We start from the raw sequence: 27,292 nt of genomic DNA on the forward strand, positions 1-27,292 counted from the left end.
AATTTTGTGGCACAATCAAAATATCTGAGAAAGCAATTTCTGAATAGAGGGTATTTTCCAAAAGTTTTGAAAAAAGACAATAATAGTGCAATTAAAACCAATAGTGATTCAATTCTATAGAGCAATAAGACCGAAAAATATGCTGCCTGAGCAGCTATAATAAGAGATGATGGGAAATGAAACGTATATTTGCCAAAAATTGGCATCTCTTTCTCTTTGACGATGACCTTAAATAAATACTGGGAGTTACTCCCACAATCACGAGCAGACGCTGTAGAAAATTGAAGAACCACCTGGTATATAGTCATTACCAGAGAGTCTCACCATCCCATTGTCTCACTTCTCCAACAAAAGGCATGCACAAATGGCTGTAAGGCCTGTGATTACACCAAATTATTTCCCAATAATAATAACAGCCAGCAGTTTACAATAGACACCTTTGTCCACTGCAGAACTGTCAATATAATACAGCTCAACCCCATTATAGCGCAATCCGCTACAACGCGGATCCGCTTATAACGCGGTCTGAGCGTAGCTCCCATTTAATTTTTTTTTTCTTTACAAACTTTAAACACACACACACACACACGTCTCTCTTCCAGACAGTGAAGGGAAAAGCCGCAGAGAAGCAGCGTTCTAATAGTCAGCCCTAGGGGGCTGGGGAGAACACCTAAATTACAACAGATGCCTCAAGATTACCAGAGGGCACTGCACCATCCAGAGGCCTGGGATCCTTTGACATCCATCTGTAATGCTGTAAAGAACAACTGCTGTGACTGCATCAATAAAGTATCCCTTCTGTTTTATATACTCCGGTCTGAGATTGCAATGTATTGGGCAGGGGTATGGTCCCCATACCAACGCAGACATCTCCGCTCTCCTGGACCATCAGAGGTACGCCACAGCACCACAACAGATGTAGCATCAGTAATATCTCCCAGAGCGGGGGGGAAGCAGTGCTACATTTATAAAATCAATACCGACGGGACCCTGCATGATATTGAGATTTCCTCACCTACTGCACCGACACACTTTATTCGAGCAAATACCCAGTATGTACCTGGCAGATACCTGGAATGCGCCGCTCCTCACCTCTGACAAGCCCCGTTGCGTTTGCCTTCCCAGCCTGGGTTCATGCCTGGCTGACGGGCGGCTGATCTGTTAAATGATAATGATTAGGATTTAATAGGCTGCAATGCTTCGCGTGTCTACCAGATGGCATAAATTCATGAATTGTAATGCAGTATATATATATATACTGTGCAGTATTGCAGCCAGCGGGAATAAAATGCTTCAATCCCTGCCTAGAAAATACCTCAATGCACTCGGGCAGAAAACAGTCACAAACCTCAATACACCCGGGTATACCCGAATTCGTGGGACTAGCCGAGCTCGAATAAAGTGTGTCGCCAGTGTATAGTATGCCCAAGCATATTAACTTGGCGTGCAGTCTTATTAACTCACCCCTTTAAGTCCACTATTGATGGGACCAGACATGACATCTAGTTGCATTATAAAACTGATGTTGAGCGCAATTAGCTTTACAACACATTACCAGCATTGCATTATCAAGTTAATAGCTTTATATGCACTCCAGCAATACTGTACATTTTGTTGGAGTGCAAAGAGACACTCTGTCTGAGATTATATTGATTGACTGAATTAAGAAGCATTTATGCAGACAGAGACAGTCTCTCTTACTGGAAATATACACCCCACTCACTAATTGTATTATGTTTAGTGATAGTTGTTTAACTTCACACTGTAAATAAGCATTACGTTCTAGATTATGTGGTGTGCAGTCAAGTGAATATCTTTGAAGGCATGTACTTTAAAGCTTTGTTTGTTCTCACTCCCCATATTTACAGTACTTCACCCACAAACCAAGGACTCTTTTGTATACCCTTAGTATTTGCACTATACTAGAATCCCATTTAGGTATTATTAAGATGATCAACTTCACCCCTTTCCTTTTTTTTTTTGTGCTATACAAGTTTTGAGCTTTTGGAACAAAAATCAAACTTGACCAACACCACCAAAAATGCCTCGAGTGATATGTATCAAATGTTGCATTTTGTATTCATGTATCATCAAAATGTATTTGCTCCAATTTTGCTCCACATCCACCACTGAGCATTCTGGGGAGTGGTTATAGCAGGAGGAGCGCAATATTCTAATAACATGTATCAAAATGTGTGTCTACAGCTGGCGCAGTTTTTCCTTTCTTTGCGTCCAATTAATCTCCCACGGCTGAGGTGGCATTAACCTCTTCCCCTTAAGAGATGTGTGTCAAAATCTAAGAAACTCGATTAACACGCTTCATATATATATATATATATATATATATATATATATATATATATATATGAGGGTGCAAAGAAGGGTGGGTCGTCGTGTTGGTCCTTTCTTCCATTTAGTAACAAAGTATGGAGCGGGAGTAGGTGGAAGTATGGGGGGTAACACAAACTGCACCATATTGATATATATATCCCACCTGGGGGGTTGTCCACCCAGCTCCGATAAAAGTGTTACGGAGCTCGATTTCACGTTGACTGCCATTGACTTGAATACCAGTCAACGCTGATCAAACGCCTTATTTAATTAGCTGCAATACTGCATCACAGTAAAATTGCCATTCAAATCAATGCATCTTTTCCTACTATCATGCTGCAATAGGAAGTATAGCAATGTAACGAATAAGGTCCTTCCGGGCTTATTCTGGATCAGCGGCCCATTCAGCTGTTTTTCGGACGAAATTCCCAAGTGACTTCAATAGGAAATTTTCACTGAAAATGGCCCAATCAGGTGGTATGGAACAGTTCTTTAACCTAATGATTAAGGACTTTGGATTTTTAAGAATATGGTCCAGTTGATGTCCGTGAAAGGTGATCCTACAAAATCAATGTTAATCATTATAGGCACTATCCAATAACTTCTACTTGCATCCAGGACAGTGGGAAGAGGAATCAGGGCTATGTTACTGCTGTAGCACGTTGTGCCACTAGACATTAGGCGTATAGTTACTAAGATGTAGGGGGCACCTTTTGGACTACTGTATTCACATGGAGTGGGAGGAGCTGATGAGTCATAATGCTGGTTCTCTGCCCCTCCCACTACCCAATCAGAGGATACAGAGCTATCTGTCTCTCCCACTACCCATTGAGAACAGCTCCTTATGTAAAGGGGAAGAGCAATAGGAACTATGCAGAGGAGAGGCAGGGATGTGTTAGGTTAGTCAGTGTCAGTGGGAGTGTGTGAGTTTGTGAGTGTTTGTGGGCTGTGAGTATACATATATGAGTGCATCTATATTTGTGTACCAAACTTAGTGTGAGTGTGTGTTTGTAAGCTGGAAAGTTTGTCACTAAAACCTAACTGGCTTGCCTGTGTTACTGTTGTTAAAGTGAATGGCAGTAACGCCCGTGCAGGTGTGTCAATATTTCTTAACTGGCTGAGTGTCCCAGATTAGCCCTTTGAGATGTTAGAAGGTGTGGGGAAATCTGGAAGCAAACAACTGATGTGTGTAAAATCGTGTGATATACATGAGTTGTGAGATATACAAATTGCTAGGGATTTTATCAAATCACACAAAGTATTCTTATATTACTAAGGTAACATTATTTATTGTTACAGTTTGTAGCTGAAACTGCAGGGAATATTAGCAACACATTAATAATTTAACAATATTACACAGGAAAGTGTTGCAAATATCTTGCACTACTGGGGAAGTGTGCTAAAACGTGCTATATAAATTAAAGAATGCTCAGTATATTAAAACTCGTTAAAAATGGCATTAAAAGTTGAATTAAATATCAAACAATATGAGAAAGTTTGGGCACAGTGGCCTTATAATTAAAGAGATTAAAAATGGGTTATGGATGCTTCTGTTGGACTCCGCATTAGACCACTGACCCCTTGGAGGGGGAGTTCATGTCTACTCAGGGGCTTTTTACAAGGTGGAGGGGAGGACAACAACCCCCCCTTCCCTTAGCTCCCCCGTTCCTATCCCCTCCTTCCCCCCTCTTCTGCTCTTCTCTCTTTTCCCCCTCTCTCTCTTTGCCCGTCCTTTACATTACTAATCTAAGGGGTCTGATCTAAGATCCTCCTAAAACTGTTAATTCTCCCGGACGGGACCTACATAGTGCACTCTAAATGCATAGGAGGTTACAAAATACTAGGGGCAGATCGCCCCGTACCCGGTCAATCAACCTTGAGATGTTACGGGTTGTTCACTTTTAAATGTGTGTGTTAATTACGTTTCCTGTCTATAAACGACCATGTGATGTGTATGTACCCCTGTCAGAAAACAATAAACATGTTTGAAATAATAAATGAGCCTGAGAAATGTCAAAAAAAAAAAAAGTTCAATTAAAATCCAAAAACAAACAGTGAGTATTATCTAATACAACAGAACTGATTTTGTGTTTTTTAAACAACAAGTAGGATACCGCTTGGAAGCTCCTTTAAAGTGGAGTAGTGTTTGGTTTGTTTCAGCTAAGGCCTTTGGTGCCACCTAGTGCCCGTCCTGTAAACTGCTAACCCCTCTTAATTGTAATTTTTTGGTTCAATATATAGACTCCTCTATTATAATTTTTTTATTGTGAAGCGCCAACATATTCCACAGCGCGGTACAATGGGGTTAGAGAGAGATGTAAATGACAAACATAGAGTTACATACCAAATAAGGACAAACCCATAAGAAAGGTCACAATAGCCCTGCTCGTCGTGAGAGCTCACAATCTAGAGGCGAAGGTGTTCATATTTCTCGATCTGATTTTCACATAAGAAACCCCTATTTGTACGATCCCATTCCCAAGGCTCAGCATTAGTAGTATTAATAATGACGTTTAAAAATGGTTAGAAACTGACATCAAAAATCTAAATTCCACCACATTTTATATTTGCAATTATACAGTTACCGTTACAGTTAATGCAATGACCATTTTCGTAACATTTTACTTAGAATTTTTCTATTATCTCTTTTTTTATATATCAGCAATGCACTGGAATCACATCACAATTTGTGTTCACTCTGATCGGCCTTTTTGTTTAGCACGATGCACATTTAGCGAGCACTGTGCCAGAGTTTCAAAATCCTGCCCCAGTTTTTGCTCTAATAATAATTTGTTTTAATAATAAATGATCGCTCTTCTAGCATTTTCCTTTGAATAAAACAGGCAGCACAATTATCTGTCCTAAACCAATGTTACAGGATAATGTAAGCTGCAAAGGCAAACAAGATCTTATCTTGCATCAAACGGGCAATGGATGGAAGGGAAGTAGACATAATTAGGCCCCTTTACAAAGCATTAGTAAGACCACACCTTGAATATGGAGTACAATTTTGGGCACCAATCCTAAGAAAAGACATTATGGAACTAGAGAGAGTGCAGAGAAGAGCCACCAAATTAATAAAGGGGATGGACAATCTAACTTATGAGGAGAGGCAAGCTATATTGGATTTATTTACATTAGAAAAGAGGCGTCTAAGAGGGGATATGATAACTATATACAAATATATTCAGGGACAATACAAGGAGCTTTCAAAAGAACTATTCATCCCACGGGCAGTACAAAGGACTCGGGGCCATCCCTTAAGGTTGGAGGAAAGGAAATTTCACCAGCAACAAAGGAAAGGGTTCTTTACAGTAAGGGCAGTTAAAATGTGGAATTCATTACCCATGGAGACTGTGATGGCAGATACAATAGATTTGTTCAAAAAAAGGTTGGACATCTTTTTAGATGGGAAAGGTATACAGGGATATACCAAATAAGTATACATGGGAAGGATGTTGATCCAGGGATTAATCCGATTGCCAATTCTTGGAGTCAGGAAGGAATTCATTTTTCCCCTTAATGGGGTTTTTTGTTTGCCTTCCTCTGGATCAATAAGTAAGTATAGATATAGAATAACGTATCTGTAGTCTGAATTTAGCATAGGTTGAACTTGATGGACGTACGTCTTTTTTCAACCTCATCTACTATGTAACTATGTAACTATGTAACTATGTAACTATGTAAGCTGCATGAGACACGTGGGTTATTTACGAAGGTGCAAAACTTGAGAAAAGCACCACCAGATTTATCAGCAGAGAGAATCGCACTGATTTCAATGGGATTCCTTTTCTTCAATAAATAGGGTTGGGGTTTTTTTGCAAAGGATTTGCAGCCATGAGACTTTAGTAAATAGACCCGAAATTGCCTGAAGTTAGTTTATTTAGGTCAGTAGGTCATTTAGGGAGTTGGTAATGTATACACGTCTCCCACTTCAAAGGTCAGGACTGTACCTTAACATAAAACTGATTCACTTTCACTGAACCTGGACCGTTGTTATCTATAGAGCAGGGGGGCCAAGTCTAGTCATCAAGGGCAGGTATGAAGGGTATCCCTGCTTCAGCACAGGTGGCTCTATCAGTGGCTCGGTCATTGACAGTCACCTGTGCTGAAGCAGGGATATCCTTAAAACCTGGCCTGTTGCTGTCCCTCGAGGACTGGAGTTGGCCAGTCCTGCTATAGGGCATTTTCTTTCCATTTTTGAGTTGGCTTCCACGGCTTGAACGGGAGTTTCCGTGCGGGAGAGCCCGAACGGCAGCACTATTGCAATTTAATGAATAAACTCCTACGCCTGTTACGCTTTCACCAATGAGCTATAAACATAAATGTATATACATTTCTCAGCACCAACAGGAGCAGTTCATTATATAGGTTAGCATGTGTGAATTTCCCAGGCCCGCAGGGTTCGATACTGGGGTTAGGAGAGTGAAACGGAGATCTCGGTATCGCATACTTCTTTCTGTTTATTCAGCTCCTCCTATGTCTTCCGCTCTGCAGACGCCACCAGATAATACGTCTGTATCTGTATACCTGCCAGGCCTATTTATTGCAGGTTTCCTCATTCTTTACTCCCCAACATTAAAAATAAAACCTGATGAAAGATAAGAACTAACGTTTGTTTGGCAATGTTAACTACTTCCTGAAATAATATTTTCCTTTTGGTTTTATTCGTTCTTGGCCACTAAGGAACCTTTTGTTTGTAACCCATTGATTAATTTTCATTCTGTTCCACTGTTTTCCTACAGATGTTTCATGGGAACCTGGTCTAAGCACCCATCACTCTTCCACTGAAAAAAAGCCTTTCAGGTCATACCGACCTCGAACTTCATAGAATAACTTGTATCGGGGAACATTATGTTTTCTCCTGGAAGATGTTTCTACCCTGCAACCTTTCAGATTTGACCATTTAATCTGTTCAGAGTAGAAGGTCGGTAGTGTCATTGCCACACACCATTAAGGCTCCCTTGGTGATCTTTACCAGACGTTCTGTACATACGGGATTGTCCCTTATCCGATTGCATTGTTCAGGAAAGGTCTGTCAGGACGCATAACTGTCCAGTATTTTGTACCTTGACGCAGGGCCATCGACAGGGAGGGAGAGCTGGGAAAGCTGTCCCGGCGGCGCGGGGGGCCCGGCTGGCCGTCGCTGGAAGTCCGGCCCTGCCCAAGCTTGGACCCAACTTCTGCATCCGGTTGCTAGGCCTCTGTTTGCTGCTGTGGCGAGGCCTCCCCACCTGCCGACATCAGAACTTAGCTCTGCCCAGAAGTTGAGTCCAACTTCTGCAACTGGAGGCATCCCTCCCCTAAGGTTAAAGTCTATGTGTTTTGTGTTGGGGGATACTGTGTGTGTGGTGGTAGGGTGGGGCCAGGCCAGCTTGATGGCGGTGCAGTCAGTACAGTCGCACCGAGCTCCGCACTTATAGAGGCCCGCGCTCTTCCCCATAACAGTTAAACTGATTGCCGGAGGAGAGCGCAGCGCCTCTGTAAGTGCCTCTTACCATTTATCCGGCTTCTCCTCATCTTTGAGACGTTGTGGTGTCACGTTGCCATGACAACATGACGTAGCGACGTCATATGAAGCATAGAACGCCGCAGAGATGAGGAGCAGGAGCAGATGCTGGAGCAGGTAAGAGTCTCTGCACTCTCCCCCAGCACTGAGCCCCGCAAAGTTTCAAGACAGCTCTGGGCGAGGGGGATGGTGTATGTGTATTTGTTTGTGTGTGTGTGGGGGGGATTGTGTATGTGTATTGTGTGTGGGGGGGGATTGTGTATGTGTGTGTGGGGGGGGGATTGTGTATGTGAATTGTGTGTGGAGAGGGATTGTGTGTGTGGGGCGGGATTGTGCATGTGTATTGTGTGTGTGTGTGTGTGTGTGTGTGTGTGTGTGTGTGGGGGGGTGGATTGTGTATGTGTATTGTGTGTGTGTAGGTGTATTGTGTATGTGGATTGTGTGTGTGGGGGGGGGGATTGTGCATGTGTATTGTGTGGTGGGTATTGTGTATGTGTATTGTGTGTGTGTGGGGGTGGACTGTGTATGTGTATTGTGTGTGTGGGGGGGGGTTGTGTATGTGTATTTTGTGTGTGGGGCGGGGATTGTGTATGTGTATTGTGGGGGGGGGATTGTGTATGTGTATTTTGTGTGTGGGGCGGGGATTGTGTATGTGTATTGGGGGGGGGGATTGTGTATGTATATAGTGTGTGTGGGGGAGGGGATTCTGTATTGTGGGGGGGTTGTGTATGTGTATTGTGTGTGTGGGGGGGGATTGGGTATGTGTATTGTGGGTGGGGGTGGGGTGGGGGGGGATTATGTATGTGTATTGTGGGGGGGGGGGAAGGTGGCAACCGCTGGTGGGGGGGAAACAAGTTCTATGGCACATTATTACACTTTTAAATCCAATATTATCTTCTAGTGTTACAGTACATTAGTTCAGAGATTTTACACTTACACTTTTTGGAAGCTGGTGCAAGGAAGTATTAAGTTTATCATGATCAGTTTCTTAAACATATCAAAAAGTTGAAAAATTAGACCGCTTATCAAAATTTTGAATACTTATCTGTTCATACATACATTTTCTTCATAGTTCATGGTCCGCTCAATATGTTGTTCAATGTTTGAACATTGCCTGTAAAATAAAATAAAGGGTTAATATATATCTACTGATGCTGAAGACTTCTCTTAGTGTTCAAAACGATAAATTCTCTGTACTATATAAAACAATAGTGCTTTTTGTCATTTGAAACTTTAGATCTGTATCTGACATTTTAAGTCATGACACAAGAACAGCAGTATCCCCAATAAACAAGTAACTAGCAACAGATTTGCACTCATTTGGGCTAATAAATACATTGTTTTGCTTTTAATGGGGCAACAAAGATACTATAGAATACCCATGAGTATCTTAATGTCTTCCACAGGTTCCGAAACCCTCATTCACCTCATTGTCGTTTCATACCGTAGTTAATCTGCAGACAAGAATTCTGGGTAGTGTCCAGATGGGGTAATGTGCATGGCAATACCCTGAATTCTTCACTGCACCTCAAGGGTTAGTTCATATACTGTAGTACCCTTGTGTTTGTGTAAAAAGAAGTGTGTGTAGAGGCTGAGAGTTATGTGTTCACGATGTCTCTTTAAGAGGATGGGTAAATGTTAAAGACATTGTCTTTGTGAAAGACATATATACACACACACACAATGGACATATATGATGTATATGTGCAGCGTGTCTCCGTGGAAGGAGGGGTAAAAGATGTGTCCGTTTATGCTTTTAGAGAGAAAAGGACAAGAAATAACGTGTCCTGTGTTGTCTCTGTAGGAAGGAGATAATTATATGTCTGATGTTTGTATGAGAATGCGCTGCGGCACGTGTCGCCACGTTGTCATGGCAATGTATCACCATGTGACGTTGCATCACCATGATGATACAGTGTCACATGACGTCGCAACGTCAATGGAGGAGGGCTGCTCTGTTACAGAGGCCCCACTCTCTCTCCCGGCACTCCGTTACATTGGTGTGAGTGTGCGCGGAGCCTCTGTAACCACTTGGGGGAGCTCATCACGGGTCGGGTGGAAGGCTCCCGACTCCCTTCAGGTCTCCCCCGAGCTGGGGGCCCCCGGGACATGCCCGGACGTCCAGTAGTCTGTTTATGTGTGTGATATTTACAGTATACAAGAGATGTGAGAATATATTGTTGTCAGAGAGAGGAATCATTCTGTTACAGATGTTTAGCGACACCTGTAATGAGCCCTGGTGTAAATGAGGGGGAAATGATAATAGGAACACTCTGATAGGATTTATCTCTACCTCATATTCTCTGATGAGGAAAGAAAAGAGATAGATATACATAAATTATATCATACTCCTCAGACATGAAAGGAAAGGTATGTGTCCCATAATTGTCTAGGGGGATTTGGGAATAAATATGCAGGGGTCTATTTATAAAAGTGTCCTGGCTAAAAAGACCGAGCACAAATGGAGCAAATTTTAACAAAAAGCACAGGATCCCATAAAAACAGCCGGGATTTTATCTTTGATAAACCTGATGCAGATTATGGCCCATATCTACTAAATGGTGGTATTCCATAAAACACCTTCCAGCTCTAGAAAATACCTCATTGCCCATTTACTTCTATGGGTCGTACAGAGTATTGCATCACTGGAGGGTGCTTTATGGAAAGCCCTGCTTAATTTGTGCACTGGTTTTGCTCCAATTTTGCAGCCAGCAGACTTTGATACAGGACCCCTATACATAGACACACAATTCACACTTCTCTCCTAATATTTTTGTATTCCTTCCAGGTATACATTTACACTCACAACTTTTCTAACAGCAAACACTGTTGCCTCATGCACAAACAGCTTACAGAACCTATATCACCCTTTGACATATTCTCTCATGGGAATACACATTTAGACACCAAACAGGTAGTTTTGTCTCCTGCACTTTACCACCCACATTTTCCCCACAATACTGCTACATCCAAACACACCACTGATATGTATTCATGATGAGTCAACCTCGGACAAACATCAAAAGCACATGCCTTTTCATAAGTATAATGCTGTCACTTTTTCCAAGAAGACATCAAGCGTGCATATGGCTCATCACATCTAACAGAAGCCCCCAATAACGAAGCACACAAACCTCACACTTTCTCACAGACACATCTGGGACACATACACATCCTCCCATGAACCTCTTTAAACCACATAACTCTTACTTCTCACAAAAGATCCCAGGGACACATCTTCTCATCTTCTCCAGGACACGCACATATCTTTCACATGGATAACCACACTCCTCTTAATCTTTTCCAAGGGTTAAACACACCCCAAACACATGTATATTAGGAACACATACTGATCCCACTCAGAGAGAAAACAAAAATGCGTACCTATTCATCAATCAAACAGCAGAGGCAAATGGATTTCATCTTCTATTCCCACTGAGGTTCCAGGAACCCAGACTCTCCCAAATAAACATCAGGAACACACGTTGCATGTAAATATACTGTAAATTTACATCCGCCCTATCCCCTACCAGATATTGGGACACATACCTTTCATATTGATTGAAAAAAAGGATTATATACATGCTGCTATCCTTTGGTGCAAATCTGTTATTCATTACCTGTCTAGTCATGTGCAATGACATTAAATGTGAAATACAGTAGTTCTCCCGCATGAAGAATCACAATATTGACCAGTATTTATTAAAGAGAATGTATGCTTTGAACACCAAGATGCATCATTGAATTTATGTGTAGATATATATTTACCCCTTTGACTTCTATTTTATTTTACAGACATAAAGCTAACATTACCACATAATTAAGTCACCACAAACATCAGAGAAGATATACTGTACAATTGCAAGACTTCATTTTGTACACATTTAGTATCTTTGAATGTTTTGCTACCCAAAGCCACACAATTGGATAAAACAAATATATATTTGACCAATTAAGACCACAATGCATTAAACATGTCTTGTCACTTTTATCCTGTTTTACCATCCCCCCTCTCCCCCAACTTCTTGCAAAGGGATGTAGGTACATGCTTTATATGACATACAGAACCCCAATAAGCTCATATTGAACCCCCAAAGGGGGCTCAAGGGCTTACAATAATTTGGCCAAAGGGTTAAACGAAAAGACCATTTTATTCAAAAGATATAGAGATATAGAAATATATATATATATATATATATATAGAGAGAGAGAGAGAGAGAGAGAGAGAGAGAGAGAGAGAGAGAGAGAGAGAGAGAGAGAGAGAGAGAGAGAGAGAGAGAGAGAGAGAGAGAGAGAGAGAGAGAGAGAGAGAGAGAGAGAGAGAGAGAGAGAGAGAGAGAGAGAGAGAGAGAGATATAGAGATATATATATATATATATATATATATATATATTATATATATATATATATATATATATATATATATATATAAATGTCAGATAAGGCAGTTGGCACTCCAATAGGTGCTGGTAAGCCACAGGTGCACGTCCCATATAGAGAATGTAGTTATACGTTACCGTTCCAAGGATTGGTAAACAAGAGACAGCACTCAATGTTGAAAATCAAAGTGTATTAGTGAAAGCAAAAATACATCCAGAAACCCAACGTTTCGGTCCTACAGAATGGGACCTTCCCCCTGAGGAAGGTCCCATTCTGTAGGACCGAAACGTTGGGTTTCTGGATGTATTTTTGCTTTCACTGATACACTTTGATTTTCAACATTGAGTGATGTCTCTTGTTTACCAATCCTTGGAACGGTAACGTATAACTATATATATATATGCACTGTACCGTGTATCTGTGTTAAAGGATGTAGCACTGAGCTCTGTCTGTGTTTCATGTTCTGTCTCTGGTTTTAAATATATGCTTTATATAGTACAAAAGAACTATGTTATTTGCACTAAGGCATTTTTGAGCACAGAAAGTGTTTGGATGCATTGCATCATTTTTTGGAGCAGAGTTCCGTCAAATGTAAAAAATACTTTCTTACAGCTCGTGCAGATTGTTAGAATCTAGAAAGTTTTGCTACCTTAAAAATGGCATTTTATGTACCAGATTCTGTACCTTTTCTCTCTTCAATCTGATACATGGCATTATAATGTATCCCTAACTGCTTCTGATACTCCCCAAATCACAAGCTGACACACATTGGACAGAAACTGGAGCAAAAACCTTGATACATTGACGCATAGAGGCGCAGTATGAAAATGACACAGTCCATTTTGTTCTAAAATTGGCATAATACATCACCCCGGAGTTTTCCCTACCGCTCAACATCGGATCTGGACCTCACATGCTTTGTTGTAATGGCACACATTTATAAGCCATAAATTGCTTGTGACCTGTTGAATGTTATGAAATATTTTCCCAGCGATATTACACTGGAGTAATGACGTGCATTGCACACGTGTATTATTGTTGCTATGTACAGTATTACATGTTACTTGCAAAACTCGGATCTTTACTCTGTAGATAGATTTGCCTTCTTATTGCATGCATTTATTGAAGGTGCTAACATTGCTGTTATTATTTATTTTAGAGGGGGTAGACAGGATGGGGGAGGATGGGGGAGAGGGGGTAGACAGGATGGGGGAGAGGGGGAGACAGGATAGAGAGGATGGGGAGAGGGGGCAGTGAGAGGATGGGGAGAGGGAGGATAGCGGAGACGGAGGAAAGAGGGAGGAAAGAGAGAGGAAAGAGGGAGGACGGGGAGGGAGGACGGGGGAGAGGGAGGAGAAAGGGAGGATGGGGGAGAAGGGACGGAGAGGATGAGGAGAGGTGGGATGGGGACGGGGTAGAGAAGATGGAGGAGAGAGGGTGGAGTTTGGGGTTGAGGGAGGAGAGCGGGAGGATGGGGAGGAGAGAGAGAGGAGAGGAGGATAGAGGAAGGATGGAGGAGTGGGAGGAGAAAGAGAGGATGGGGGAGAGGGAGGATGGGGGAGAGGGGAGTGTGCGTGCGTACAATGTAGATTTCATGTGCCTACATTTGACACTTGACAGATAACTTTTTAGCTGAAGGCCAGATTAATAAAATAAAAAAAAGTATGGACACCCCTGATTTAGCCCCTCAGTTTTAATTCAGAATGTCCTTTGGGCTTGATAATTAGTAAAATAAAATATAATACAATGTTTTACAGCGAGTATAAAATAATGGCCAGATTAAGTTGTCCAATGTATCAGTTTTTGCCTTCAATTTCCTATATCTATATTGCATCTCAGAAGGCAGAAGATGAAGGCAATATTACATAAAACTGTTATATAAAGTGACAAACAGATGTAGCAAGCTTAATTTTACCTACCGATAACGCAGAATATAATAAGAGTTTTCATAGGATTCAATGGCAGTGATATCAGCCTTTCCCCCCAATAACGTGCCGGCAGTGCCTTGAATAATCACGTTCTGTACTGAGCCGCTTTCCTGAAATAAACCCACTGTCCTCTCCTCACCTGTCCAGTGCCCAAGGGGGAGATTTTGATTTCTTTCTACTTCTGACATCCCTGTCAACTATGAACGGTGCAGCAGTGAAGTTAGCGCATCGCCTGTCGCCTATGGGAAATAGGCTGAGTGCTGTGAGATTGTTGCCATAGTGACTGGATCCTCTGTTGTTCAGTGTTCATGGATGCGCCTAACATTTTGCCCTATTAAGTTAAGCACCTATGGGCTTGGCAGACGATAGATCTAGATCATTCTGTTTTATAGTCCTCATCAGTGAGGAAGCAAAGTTCACTCAGGTAAAGCAAACTTTACCTCACCACTGCAAAAACTGGGAGACCAAGCCAACAGCTGTAATTGGCTGTTAGCTGGATTTGCCACTCCAATGTTGCCAGGCTGTCTATATACCTCCAATGCTTCAGCTTCCTGCTGTTCCCATGTGGTCTTTTATCATTGCAATACAAACAGTAGTTAACCCTGTGTGTGTCTTATGGTGTACTGGTCTTTAGATGCCCCACAGGTCTCTTCTTCATGTGGACGGTCACAGTAACCAAGAATCAGATCTGGGGGGTTTCTAAACAGTATACACTTTTTAATTTAATCTTACATTTGATGCCAAATGGATTTTATGTGTTTTTTACATTAAATACAAAATTTTTACCCAAAGTTTAGACCCTATATGCAGAAAAATTATGCCAATAAACACATTTTTATGTATTTTAGTATGGTATATGTACCAACTTCTCCTTTAAATTCTATTTTTACCTACCTAAATAGTTTTAAAATATAGGCGACACACTTATTTCTTTTTTGCTATGGTTTTATGGAACTGTTATGCTAAATAATTATTACAGATTTTTATTTAGTTTTTGTATTTTAATTTCTTTAATTTTTTTTTTTTAAGTTTAAAGCTGCATGTATGTTACAACACCATGGTTAAGTATAACTGACATATACAACGTATATTTCATAAATTCACTGTCCTTACAATAAAGAACCCTTTCATTGCTACATTTTACATTTTATTTCATTCAACCCAGTGGTTCTCAAACCTTTCCAGACTACATTTTAGAAATAACCATGTAACACTATGGGGGTTATGCACAAAGCAGTGATAAGTGTTTTTAAGTGAGATAAATGCCTTTATTTCTCAATATTGCATGCAGCGTGATTTGCAAAGCAGTATCGCGCTTAAAAGGCTTTTTATCATTAAAACACAGTTATTGCTAAAAAAAATGCGCCATAAAGCACTTATCTCACTTAAAAACACGTATCACTGCTTTGTGCATAACCCCCTATATGTGTATGCAATTTACACCCATTCTCATATTTGCCAATTCCTTGGTCATTCCTAAAATCTGGAATGGCTGGGGTGTCACAAGAAGAGCTTCCAAGTTCACTGGTTTCATTTCTGAGGGTATCTCAGAAATAACTTAACTACAGCCCTTGTAGTAAAAGCCTCTCTGTAAGAGGAGTGCGTTGTCACGAAAATATATATTCCTTATACATTTTTTCCCAAAGCAAACACACTGATGTAGATAGTCTTTCTTGATTTAAAAAGCCTTCCTTCTCTTTAACCCAACTTGCTGCAAATTCCACATTTCTATGGACAGCCCATTTCTACATCACAATCGAAGCTTCTTTTCGCAACAATACAAATGACCTCAAACCTTGCTATGCAATATCGTACATGCTAAAACAACATAAATTAAGAATGCAAATTGTAAATAAAGTGCAATGTACAACTCCATACGGAACGTACCTTTACCCCCTGATTTTTTCCGACTTGTCGTTTCTGTTCCTCATCCGCTTTGTTTCCAATCAAAATCTTTTGGACTCCATCAGGTGCGTACTGGGAAAAAAGACATAGTCAGCAAAATATTGTATAATTATATTTTTAAATGTGCATAAAACGCACATTACATAAGTTATGTTGGATAAAAAAAGTGACATATCCTCCACCGTACTGTGTACAGCAAATAAAAATACCACGTGACACAGTCACATGTCGCAGACAAAACCCAGCTTTTCACCATTATCTCTTAGCACAGTGCTTCCACTGCAGCCACGGATTCTGGGAAATAACACATGCAAATGAGCACAGTGTCATCTTTTACTTCATGTCCAAAAGGTGTCACTGTGTGATCATTTGCATGTCATTTCCCAGAATCCCTTGCTGCAGTGGAAGCACTGTATACTATGAGATAATGGTGAAAGGCAGAGTTTGCAGACCTGTCTGAGATGTGAATGTGCTCAAAGGGGGTATTTTTATTTGCTAAATATGTATAAGACTTTCCATGTGATCTTTTGTTTTCAATTCATGATGCCAAGCTGTAAGTAGTGATGCAAACGTCCCTTATGTATACATTGTGATGGTAGGGGTAAATGGTCAAGCCTGCCATTACCACTACCTGTCCGTAATACATTTGTATTATGTTATATGTATTCTGTAGCCTGGTTCCAGTACTTCAGGGACCAGGGGTTCATTTTGTTTTCAGATGGACTGTTGCAAGTGGCCCGTGATCTTCCCAAGTAGGGCTCTGCATGCAACTGTGTTTGTGTTGCCCTTACCCCCACCAATCAGGGACTGGGTGTGTTGCAAACGCCTGGGGGAGGGGAGATTCCTAGTGAGATAAGATCGGCTCTTTGTTAGCTGTGAACTCAGAGTGTTTTAGTTGTAAAGCAGATTTCGTTTGGAGCAGCAGCTGGGAAGAAGCTGGAGAAGCTGCATGGACATTGCAGGAAGAACAGAGAAAATCTCTTTAGGAGGTCTCTGCATCTAGGTTATAGGGTACCCCAGTTTCCGAGGTGTGTGTGTGTGTGTGTGTGTGTGTGTGTGTGTGTGTGTGTGTGTGTGTGTGTGTGTGTGTGTGTGTGTGTGTGTGTGTGTGTGTGTGTGTGTGTGAAATTCTTTTTCCAATAAATTAAATTGATAATGTCTCTGTTTCTGTCTGGAAAATTGATCCCTGTTGTGTTAGTCCTAGTCTCCCGTGACATACATAACATTAAAGAAACTTGTTAATCACGTTTCTTAAATGTAAGAGCACCAGTGAAATGTTCTAGCACCTCAGAACACTGAGGCATTTGCAGGACATCTTGGGGTCACACATGAGACACAACTGGCTGAAAGAGGATGAGTGGTGTGGGACTGAGAGCTTCTCTTTTGACAGCACCAGTTCAACCTGTTATCAAATTCAGATCTTTCCTCCAAGGATCGGTCATTGGACTACATTTACTAAGCAATGGCACATTAAAGGCCACTGAAGATAATAGGCCATAAGGTTCTTTACGTCCTTACACCCCTTGGTAAATATGGCCTATAGTCCATCTGGCATAACAATGTTGTGTGGCTCCAATCACTTCAAGTATCGTCTTCACAATCTGCTATATCAAGGCATAATGCATATATATATATATATATATATATATATATATATATATATATATATATATATATATATATATATATATATATATATACATACACCCCCCCCTCGGTTCACAAAAAAAAAGCCAAGATGTCATATCCGGATGACGTTGCAACTTTCCATTGTTCACTGGAGTGAAGCTGATCCCGGCGACCATTTTGTCGCCACTGTGCAAAAAGTGGAAATAGTAGAAATATTTTTTTGCGATGCATTGCAGACATCTGTTGCAGCAAACGTGCTAGAAACAGCACTTACTACAACATTTTGGTACAAGATGGACTGCATATTCTACAGTAAGAAGGTAAACATGAACAAAATCAGAAAAAATAGGAATTCTCCTACCTCATCTACATCACTGGCCCATTTCATTATATGCTGGTAAGAACGCTCGCTTGTTATGTCATAGACAAGAAATATTCCCTTCAAGACAGAAGAAGAATGCGTTATTCAGAGAGGAATTAAACGGTGAATGAGATTTCTCATTTGATATTTACAAAAACAAAGATAATGACTCACAAGTAAGAACTACCTGTTCCTTGGGCAAGACTTTCATTTCAATATCAGCATAGCTATTATTATCTAAGGATTACAGCAATTAAGTTATTTCAATTATTCACTTTACAGATTACACTTAAATAAGACACACTGAAAGACATATTAATCCCTTCTTATTGCCTTCAGTGTGACGGAAGATACGCTGGATAAAGAGGTAAAACCTTTTTTTGTTGTTTGCACCTGCTCTAAATACCAGCTTTGGTATAACCGTTGTCTCCCTATCGCAACAAGATCTGGGTTGGCCTCTTGCAAGGCTTTTTACAGACACGGGACTCTCAAACAATATACAGTTCTCTCCTTACCAGGCTAGCGAGCCACTCATTCATGTGAGCAGCATACAAACAGGACTGGTTTTTCTACATTGACTAGATTGATGCTTAATATTTGTACTGATACACATTTTTGTATATTATTGTTTGTTTGTTATCCTGTGGGTTTCTTTATGTCTATATAATAGAAGCGCATAGGAGAACAGTATCATAAAAACTAGCCACACTTTAATAACATAATGATATAAAATATACACACAGCTCACCGGGGATCAGTATAAAATAGACATTTAAGACATTTAACTCTGTCTCAGCACTTGTTTTCTATACAGCCATTTTTCTATTGGCTGAAGGGGATATTTAATGTGCATGAACAGCCTCCAACGTGACCCCGTGAAGCAGCACGCAGTTGCGAAATGCGTTGAGGTTACGTGAGGCTGTTCCAGCACGCACACCCATTGGCTGGGACCGTGGCACTGGGAAGCTCAAGCGGAGGAGAGATCTACCAAGCGACGGTGCAGTCCGGACACTAACACCGGCACCTACTTGGCCACCCGCTTCTCCAGCTCACGGTTAGCATCTGTCCCCCCCTTTATGGTTTTGTTTCACATACAGGCATTGCAGCAGTCTGCAACTGACACATTTGTTTGTACTTATTTAAGTATTTTTGTTATTTCATATGTAGTTACCGCAATAGTTTGTTATTGACTTACATTTGTGTGTACCTATTTACTGTTTCTGCTTCTCTCTATTTGAGCTGGTCGTGTATTGTGATCTATCAGATCTTGTCATGTCAGTTTAACTGTTACTGTATATGTATGCTTACTTTATGTAAGGAATCGGGGGACACGTCCCCCCGCAGCGTGTGTCCCCCCCTTACCGGTCCCGAGTGCCGCCGCACCCGCTGCTCGCTCTGCCCGCCGGGTCCCCGCCTCCTCCGGTCAGAGGCTGCTCCGCTCCCTCTCCACTGCGGCACTCGCCGCCACTGCCTCCACGCTGCCGGGGCGCGCACGCAGGCGCATTACAGGGCATGAACCCGATTTTATCTGCCTTCCCCACGCACGGCTGGTCCCGCCCCCGCCTACCGCAGGACATTATTTCTCTCAGCTGCAAACCTGGCTCCCCTCTCCTCTAGGTCCCTGAGCCTATCACAGGGCCTGCCTGGACGCACCTCCGTCCCACCTCTACCCTCTACTGGTCCACCACAGTATATTACCCCAGTCTGCCCTCTCCTTCCTCACTCTGCATAGCTTCTTGTGGCTTTGTGCTGTTCGGAGTTCTGTGCCTGGCTCTCCTTTGTGTTTCAGCTCTCGTTCCTATACCTACCCTCCTTGTACCCTCTCTGGACTTGATCTTGGCTTCTATTTGACTACGTGTACCTCTCTACCCCTGGACCTGGCTTTAGACTACGACGACGCTGCTTTCTCCTACCCTCGACCAACGGCTTCTGGACTTCATTACTCGGACCTCTGGCGCCCTGGACTCGCAAGTATCTGGCTAACCCTCTCTCACCAGACCCAGGAACGCACCCTACCACACTCCGGGCAAGCCCTCACTGCTGTAAGTGCATGTTATACCCTTACCCACCTCTGTACTGGGGACTGGTCTGGTCTGCGGGCAGTACAGCGTTACACTTTAACTCATTGTTAGGTTCATGGGACCTGTATTAAATGTCTATTTTATACTGATCCCCGGTGCGCTGTGTGCATATTTTATATAGTTTTTCTGAGATAACCCATCATTTGGGTTTTTAATAAACTTGACTGTGTCCCTCAGTGCGCCTATCTGCCTATTTTCTTTTCTTGTCTCCTTATACGACGCACAAGACAGCATGAGCGTGGATTCCTTGACTGTAATACACTTTAATAACATACTGTATTACTAAGTATACTAAAAACAATGGCAATTGCACTCAATAGGATTTCTATATGTTAATAATATTATTATTCGCCCATTCCTGGAACGTGCGCTCTTTTGTTTTTATATATTTTTGTAGGATGCAGTTCGTCCTTTAAGGAGCAGCCATTGCTTCCAGGATCTTTTTCACCCTTTTTCTTGTAAGTTCATTTTTTTCTGGACCATTTACATTTATTATATTAGTTCATTACACATTTTCAACATTTATTCATATACAGTATCATCTTTTTCACATTGTATTGTTATTTTAATAACCCCATATGTGATTATTATTTTTCACCCTCAGATTCACAGCTGAAAAATACATGTTTAGATTAGTGCTCACTATTTTCTTCTATAACACACTGTGACATAGTCCAAAGATGTTAGGCAGCTTTCTGCCCCATTTTAGGTCAGAAAGTGCAGGAATAGTTAAAAATGATCCATTCCACAGCTTCCCATTAACTCAGGCAGCTGGATGGAAAATCCAGACCACAGATTACAATGGCTCTAGTTCTCCATCACCTGCTCTTCTAATCACATGCACAGGTATTTAGAGCAAAGAGGTTTTGCATTTCACTCTCTCTCCTTAGAGCCTGGAGGCTGGGGGTCGCTGCTCCCCGGAATCCAGTTCGGGGTGGACGGCCCCTCCAAGTATCACAGTACCAGAGGATTTGCCTGGACACTTGGGACCGAGTTCCCACCACGAACAGATAAGACAAAACAAATGTTTATTGCTGTTGCTAAAAGACTGTGCTGTATCTAGTGACCCTAAATAAGAGAGCATTGTTTTAAGCTGGGGAACCAGGTTAGTTGGCCAGCAGCTGTTAGAGAGACTGATTCTGATGTGTAGTTAGATCCCTGAAAGGGATAGGATTTTGTTTATATGATTTTGGTTTTATTTCTTAAAAATAACAGTGTGGGAAATACGGTAACACTGAAATGAGTGAACTGCTGAATGAAAGTATCTGAGTACCTCTAATCTACACTTGTTAAAGCTGTAGTACCTTACTTGGATGAAAATAAAGCATGCAGAAGTCTGAGTTAAGCAGCATAATACTTTGCATGATCCTGTTTTTTTGTATAAATAACCCTAGAAGACTGTGTCGGGAAGAACCCAGACAGACGTCAGCGCTACAAAAGAGGGGCGTGTGTCACAACACACACACATAAAGAGAAAGAGTTTATCATAATAACATCAAAGTTTATGCATAACATGAATATTACAATGCAAACTTCTCTTAACCCTTTAGCCATGACTCCTACGTCATTGGGTCTGGCACGCCAGCAGCTATATCACAATAAGCCTCCGTGTTTTTCTGGGGGACGTCGCGTTCCGCGGTCTTTATTTTGTGGAATGGAAGGAGGACTCCTCCCCTTTCATTCCATCATCAGTGACCGAGCGATCCGTGACATGGTCACATAATTGCAAGTGCTGGATGGGCTGTGACACGATGGTGACGTGGGCACTCCGGCGCTCAGTGGGTTAAAGGGTGATTGAAGCCTGTTACATTGGTAAAATTTGTAAAACTATTTTTATTTTTTGCCTGCTGAAGGGAAATGTTGCCTTAAATAAAACGGTGTCACGATGGCCCAAAACTGGCAATACGTCCATGAAATGTGTACGGATTTTGGTAGCATTTTAAGATGAAATAAAAATCTACAAATGGTGCAATTTGCTTCACAACACAGGGAAAATATTTGAATTTGTGTAAACTTGCGCCTGCGACCTATACGTAAGAGGCTTGTTAACAGGGTTCCCACCGTCTGATAAATAATAACCCAGACTTTTTTTTTTTTAAATGCAAAAAGTTTATTTATTTATATATTTAACTGTCTTGCCTTCTCCGGCGGCGGCATCTCCCCATCCCGTTGTCATGGCAACATGGCGCTGCAGGTGTGTCCCATTGTCACGGCAATGTGACGCGGCATGGCGCCGTGACGTCCCATTGTCATGGCAACGCGACACCATTTGACGTCGCAGAGCCATTTTGACAGGAGCCTGCAGGAGGACGCTGCCCGAGAAGTCAGTAAAGTCAGACCTCTGGGGGGCACTCTTCCCTCTGCCGCCTTGCTTTGCTCCTGCTATCCAACTCCTCTGACTGCTGCCCTGCGCCACTTTGGCGGTGCTCCGTCCTCTTCCACCGCCACCCCCCAATTTGCGCAACTCGCCCCAAAGATTTAAAATGTAAGCCCATAGCCCGGAGATTGGTTAGCAAAACCCATAGTCTCCGGGTCAAACACGGACTGGTGGTAACACTGCTTGTTAATCGTGCTTTATTTCTTAAATAAACCCGCTGGATTTATTTAATGCAGAAAGAAGAAACAGCACCAATTATAGGGCAATTTGTGATAAATCTCATTATAATATTGCTCATACAATCTCCTCCACTAACTCCTCATATAACCACTCGCAGAAGCTCATGGCACAGATAGAGCAAAAAATGATACTTTGCTACTGAACATCGACGCAGAGTCTTGCAGTGTTAAAATGGCATTTGCATCAGTGTTGGAGTAATGCCCCAGTTTGTGACACGGACTACATGGTTTTATTTATTACGTATTTATCTGCTGAAGCTACTCTTATAGTATTGCAGAGATGTCCTCTGCAAGCACTGAAACCAGTGAGGTTTGGAGGTTCTGGCCAAAACATTTTTTGTATTTTAAATGGAAAAGTGGCGGTTTGTTTTTATCAGTGAGACTGATTCCAAATCAGTGAGATTCACAGACGTTCAGAGAGCGGAGATTGATCGCAGTCTACAAATCATGTTATTTTTTGACATTAACCTTTCTTTCTTTATAAGTGCTACATTGGGGCTCTTTAATTGGTAGCTAGAGGTAGGTGCCATTTTTTACCCTGGAACTCACTTGTAAGTTAAGGCAAAAAAAAAAAAATTATATATATATAATTTTTTTTTTTTTTATATATATATATATATAGAAAAATAATAACCGATCAAACCTTAATAAACAAGTTTTTTTTATTAGGGAGCTGGTAAGTCAGAATAGGATCCAAGAGACGTCCTCAAGAGATGTCCAAAAGACATCTATAAACAGAAAAATACTAACCGCTCAACCTTAATAAACAAGTATTCACCTTGTAAATATATATATATATATATATATATATATATATATATATATATATATATCGTACATATGTTATAAGTGCTGGAAACATTTTACAATATAATACATTTTAAGTCTTTAAATGTATCTAAAATGACATTACAATAAGCTTGTGACCCTTCTACTCCTAAATATTTTCGGATCTGACCCCTTTGGAGAAGGAGTCTACACCTTCTTAGATCTTTCTTTACAGCCTACTCCCATCTCATTCTCACTGGTATGTCTAACCTCTTTTGTAACTCCTTTCCCCCGCTGTGTCTCACCTAACTACCTACGATTAGCTTGTGATAGCCCTGCTAGCCTACAATACTTGCAGCAGTGTGGAAAAAAAATGAGTACTTCAATAGCATTACTGCATGACCCAAAATAAAAGGCATAAGAACAGAGCAAGCTGGTCTTCATATATCTCCTGTTAGACTAAGTAATGCAGTTATTATCTGCTTCTGAACTACTCCGTTAAACTCCTCTAGACAAATGGCCATCTTGCTATATGAGATTCTATATAAATATCTATATATACACATATACAGTATAATATTTTATATATTCTTTATTATAGTAAAAGTCATAATTGGTGCTTACCTGAGCTCTCCTGTAATACTGTTTAGTTATTGTCTGGTATCTTTCTTGTCCAGCTGTGTCCCTAGTAAAACATGTTACATGGTTAAAACATCAAATAGTTTAAGTGACTTAACGATTCTATACCATCTAACTACTAATGAAGTGAGTGACATGGTCAGAATTTGGTCACACAGTAAAGTTTTACGAAGATCTTTTTCTATCACAGTCTGATGATTCAGACGCTGTAATAAGCCACGAAGCTTTAGATGGTATCTGCTTTGACAAAACAACATGATGATGCTGGAAGATTGGTCACATTTATTCTGTACCAATACTATGTGTAGAAAGCCACGTGAAAGGCACTGCTAGGCTTTTTAACAAATGTTAGCAGTGCACATTTTAAACCAAATGTGATGGGCATATGGTTTGACTCCCATTTAACATTTGGGATGCCCATTGATACCCTGACATCCAAAACCGATGCCAAACTAGGTGTACTTTATAGGAACAAATCCTCCTTAAGTCTGCTGGTCAGAAAGCGTATCGCACAGCAGTTGCCAATGCCAATTATCGACTATGGGGACATTGTATATGGCACAGCACCCAAACCCACCTTAGAAAACTTGATACCCTCTACAATTCAATATGCCGTTTTGTTCTCCAATGCAACTACAAAACACATCACTGCGAAATGCTCAAATAACTAGATTGGCCATCACTTGAGTCTAGGCACAAAGTTCATCTTTCTTGTCTTGCCTTCAAATACTTTCTGGGCAAGCTACCCGTCTATCTGAACAAGCTCCTCACTCCTACCACATGCGGCACTTATCATCTGAGTTCTGACTCCAAAAGACTGTTCATGGTCCCAAGGTTCAGCAAAGTATCCGGCCGCTCCTCCTTCTCTTACTGTGCACCCCAAAACTGGAACATTCTACCGGAGACTCTCACAGCCGCCACCAATCTAAGTTCTTTCAAAACTAAAGCTGTCTCACATTTTAATCTGGTCTGTAACTGTTACATACGTCTATAATATATATTATAGGCTAAAGCAGTAAAATTCAGGGCATTATTGAAAACCCTGCTCTCTGATTGGTTAAAATTCCGGGCATTATCCAATCTGTAATGCCTGGAATTTAAGTATCAGAATGTGTAGTTTTCAATGTGTTTATTTCCAGCCAATCAGCTTTCAGAATAGCTGAGACAGGGTAGGGGATTCGACTGATTGAAGTAACAGCTCTTAGACATAGCAGGGGATTGGTCAGGACGTATCAGCCATGGGTTGACTCCTCCCCCTCCCGAGCGGACTGAGATTTTCTGAGCAAATTCAGTTGAATTGGGGGGCGGGGGGGAGTAGGGGGGGAGGGAGGTTGGGGGTCTGCAAAGCAAATAAATAAGTTTCTGTCTGCAGTTTCTTTGTGGCTGCAGTTTGTGTGTGAGTGTGTCAGTAGCAGTGTGTGTGTGCTGTGCTGTTGTATATCTGTGTAGAGGTGCTGTGTGTGTGTGTATAGAGCTCCAGTGTGTGTGTCAGTAGCAGTGTTTATGGGTGTAGCATGTGTGTGTGTAGCAGCAGTTTGTGTGTGTGTGTGTGTGTATAGAGGTGCTGTGGTGTGTAGAGGTGCTGTGTATAGAGGTGCAGTGTTGTGTGTGTATGTTGTGTGTGTAGAGGTGCTGTGTTGTGTATAGAGGTGCAGTGTTGTGTGTGTAGAGGTGCTGTGTTATGCTGTGTTGTGTGTAGAGGTGGGGGGGAGTGCAAAGTTTAGTAAGTGGCTGCATTTTTTATTGTGGCTGCAGGGTGTGTTGTGTTGTGTTGTATGTGTAGCAGCAGTTTGTGTGTGTGTAGAGCTGATGTGTGTGTGTGTGTGTGTGTGTGTGTGTGTGTATAGAGCTCCAGTGTGTTTGTGTGTGTTTGTGTGTGTGTGTGTGTGTCAGTGTCAGTGTCAGCAGCGTTTATGGGTGTAGCGTGTGTGTAGCAGCAGAGTTTGTGTGTAGAGCTGCTTTGTTGTTTGTGTATGTGTGTAGAGCTGCTGTGTTGTGTGTGTGTAGAGCTGCTGTGTTGTGTGTGTGTAGAGCTGCTGTGTTGTGTGTGTGTAGAGCTGCTGTGTTGTGTGTGTGTAGAGCTGCTGTGTTGTGTGTGTGTGAAGAGGTGCTGTGTTGTGTGTGTGTGTAGAAGTGCTGTGTTGTGAGTGTAGAGGAGGTGCTGTGTTGTGTGTCTAGGGCTCGTGTGTGTGTAGGTGTGTAGAGCTGCTGTGTGTGTAGAGGTGCTGTGTTGTGTGTGGTGTGCTGTTGTGTGTGTAGCAGCAGTTTGTGTGTGTGTGTGTACACAGAGGGGCGGCAGTGTGTGGATATAGATATCTGCAGTGTAAGCGTATATAGAGGCAGTTTCATGTATTTACCATTTTATTTTAATTAAAAAATCTATTTAACTATACAAAAGTGTCTATTATTTATGAAATAAGCCTACATTTAGCCTAGAATAGTAATAATCCCCTCAGAACAGGGCATTATTGGCCAGTAATGTCCTGTTCTTCGGGGATTATTACTTAATTATCTGTAACTGTGCATGCAATGTCTTGTATATAATGTATACCCTGTTCACTTATGTAACTATGTATTTGTTACCATGTATTATTTGTCATCTTAACTCTATGCCCAGGACATACTTGAAAACGAGAAGTAACTCTCAATGTATTACTTCCTGGTAAAGCATTTTTATAAATAAATAAGTATTTGATTCCCTCTGGGTATACTGTATACACGATATAGCGAGTATTTCTATAAGGAATGAATAAGATTGTTCTTGAATCGGGTAATTTATTGGCAGAATGGTTGCGCAGCAACATACAAGTATTGTATATCTGAATAAATAATGAACCAGTTGTTGAACAGCTATCCAGATGGTGGTAACCCAGAAGAATAGGTCATGTTGCATACAAGGCAGTCAGTAGTAGCAGAGGCTATGCTTAGATAGAGGATTGATCAGGATTCATTCATGGTTGCAAAAATCAATTAAGTAATACTGTGCACTAAAACAGAACATTTATCATCCAATTTTATTTTTATTACACATTTTCTTTTGCAAATTATGTTTTTTTTCATACTAAGATATATATTCCCAAATAAAATATTTATGTTTTAGAAAATATTGATATGAAAAATAATTGCTGGAACACCTAAAAAAGTG

At 41.2% G+C, this 27,292-nt stretch overlaps 1 protein-coding gene across 2 annotated transcripts in view; it reads right to left on the reverse strand.

Moving 5' to 3' along the window:
• RAB15 (RAB15, member RAS oncogene family) overlaps window positions 1–27,292 on the reverse strand; it is a 47,850-nt gene that overhangs the window by 8,336 nt on the left and 12,222 nt on the right. For both annotated transcript variants that reach the window (XM_075614170.1, XM_075614169.1), the window contains 3 exons: window positions 24,133–24,193; window positions 18,044–18,121; window positions 16,036–16,125 (listed from right to left, as the gene is read on the reverse strand). In XM_075614170.1, the coding sequence (XP_075470285.1) occupies window positions 16,036–16,125; window positions 18,044–18,121; window positions 24,133–24,193 (229 nt within the window). The remainder of the gene's footprint in view (window positions 1–16,035; window positions 16,126–18,043; window positions 18,122–24,132; window positions 24,194–27,292) is intronic.

The sequence above is a fragment of the Ascaphus truei genome, chromosome 9, assembly GCF_040206685.1.
Source record: "Ascaphus truei isolate aAscTru1 chromosome 9, aAscTru1.hap1, whole genome shotgun sequence".
Lineage (NCBI taxonomy): Eukaryota > Metazoa > Chordata > Amphibia > Anura > Ascaphidae > Ascaphus > Ascaphus truei.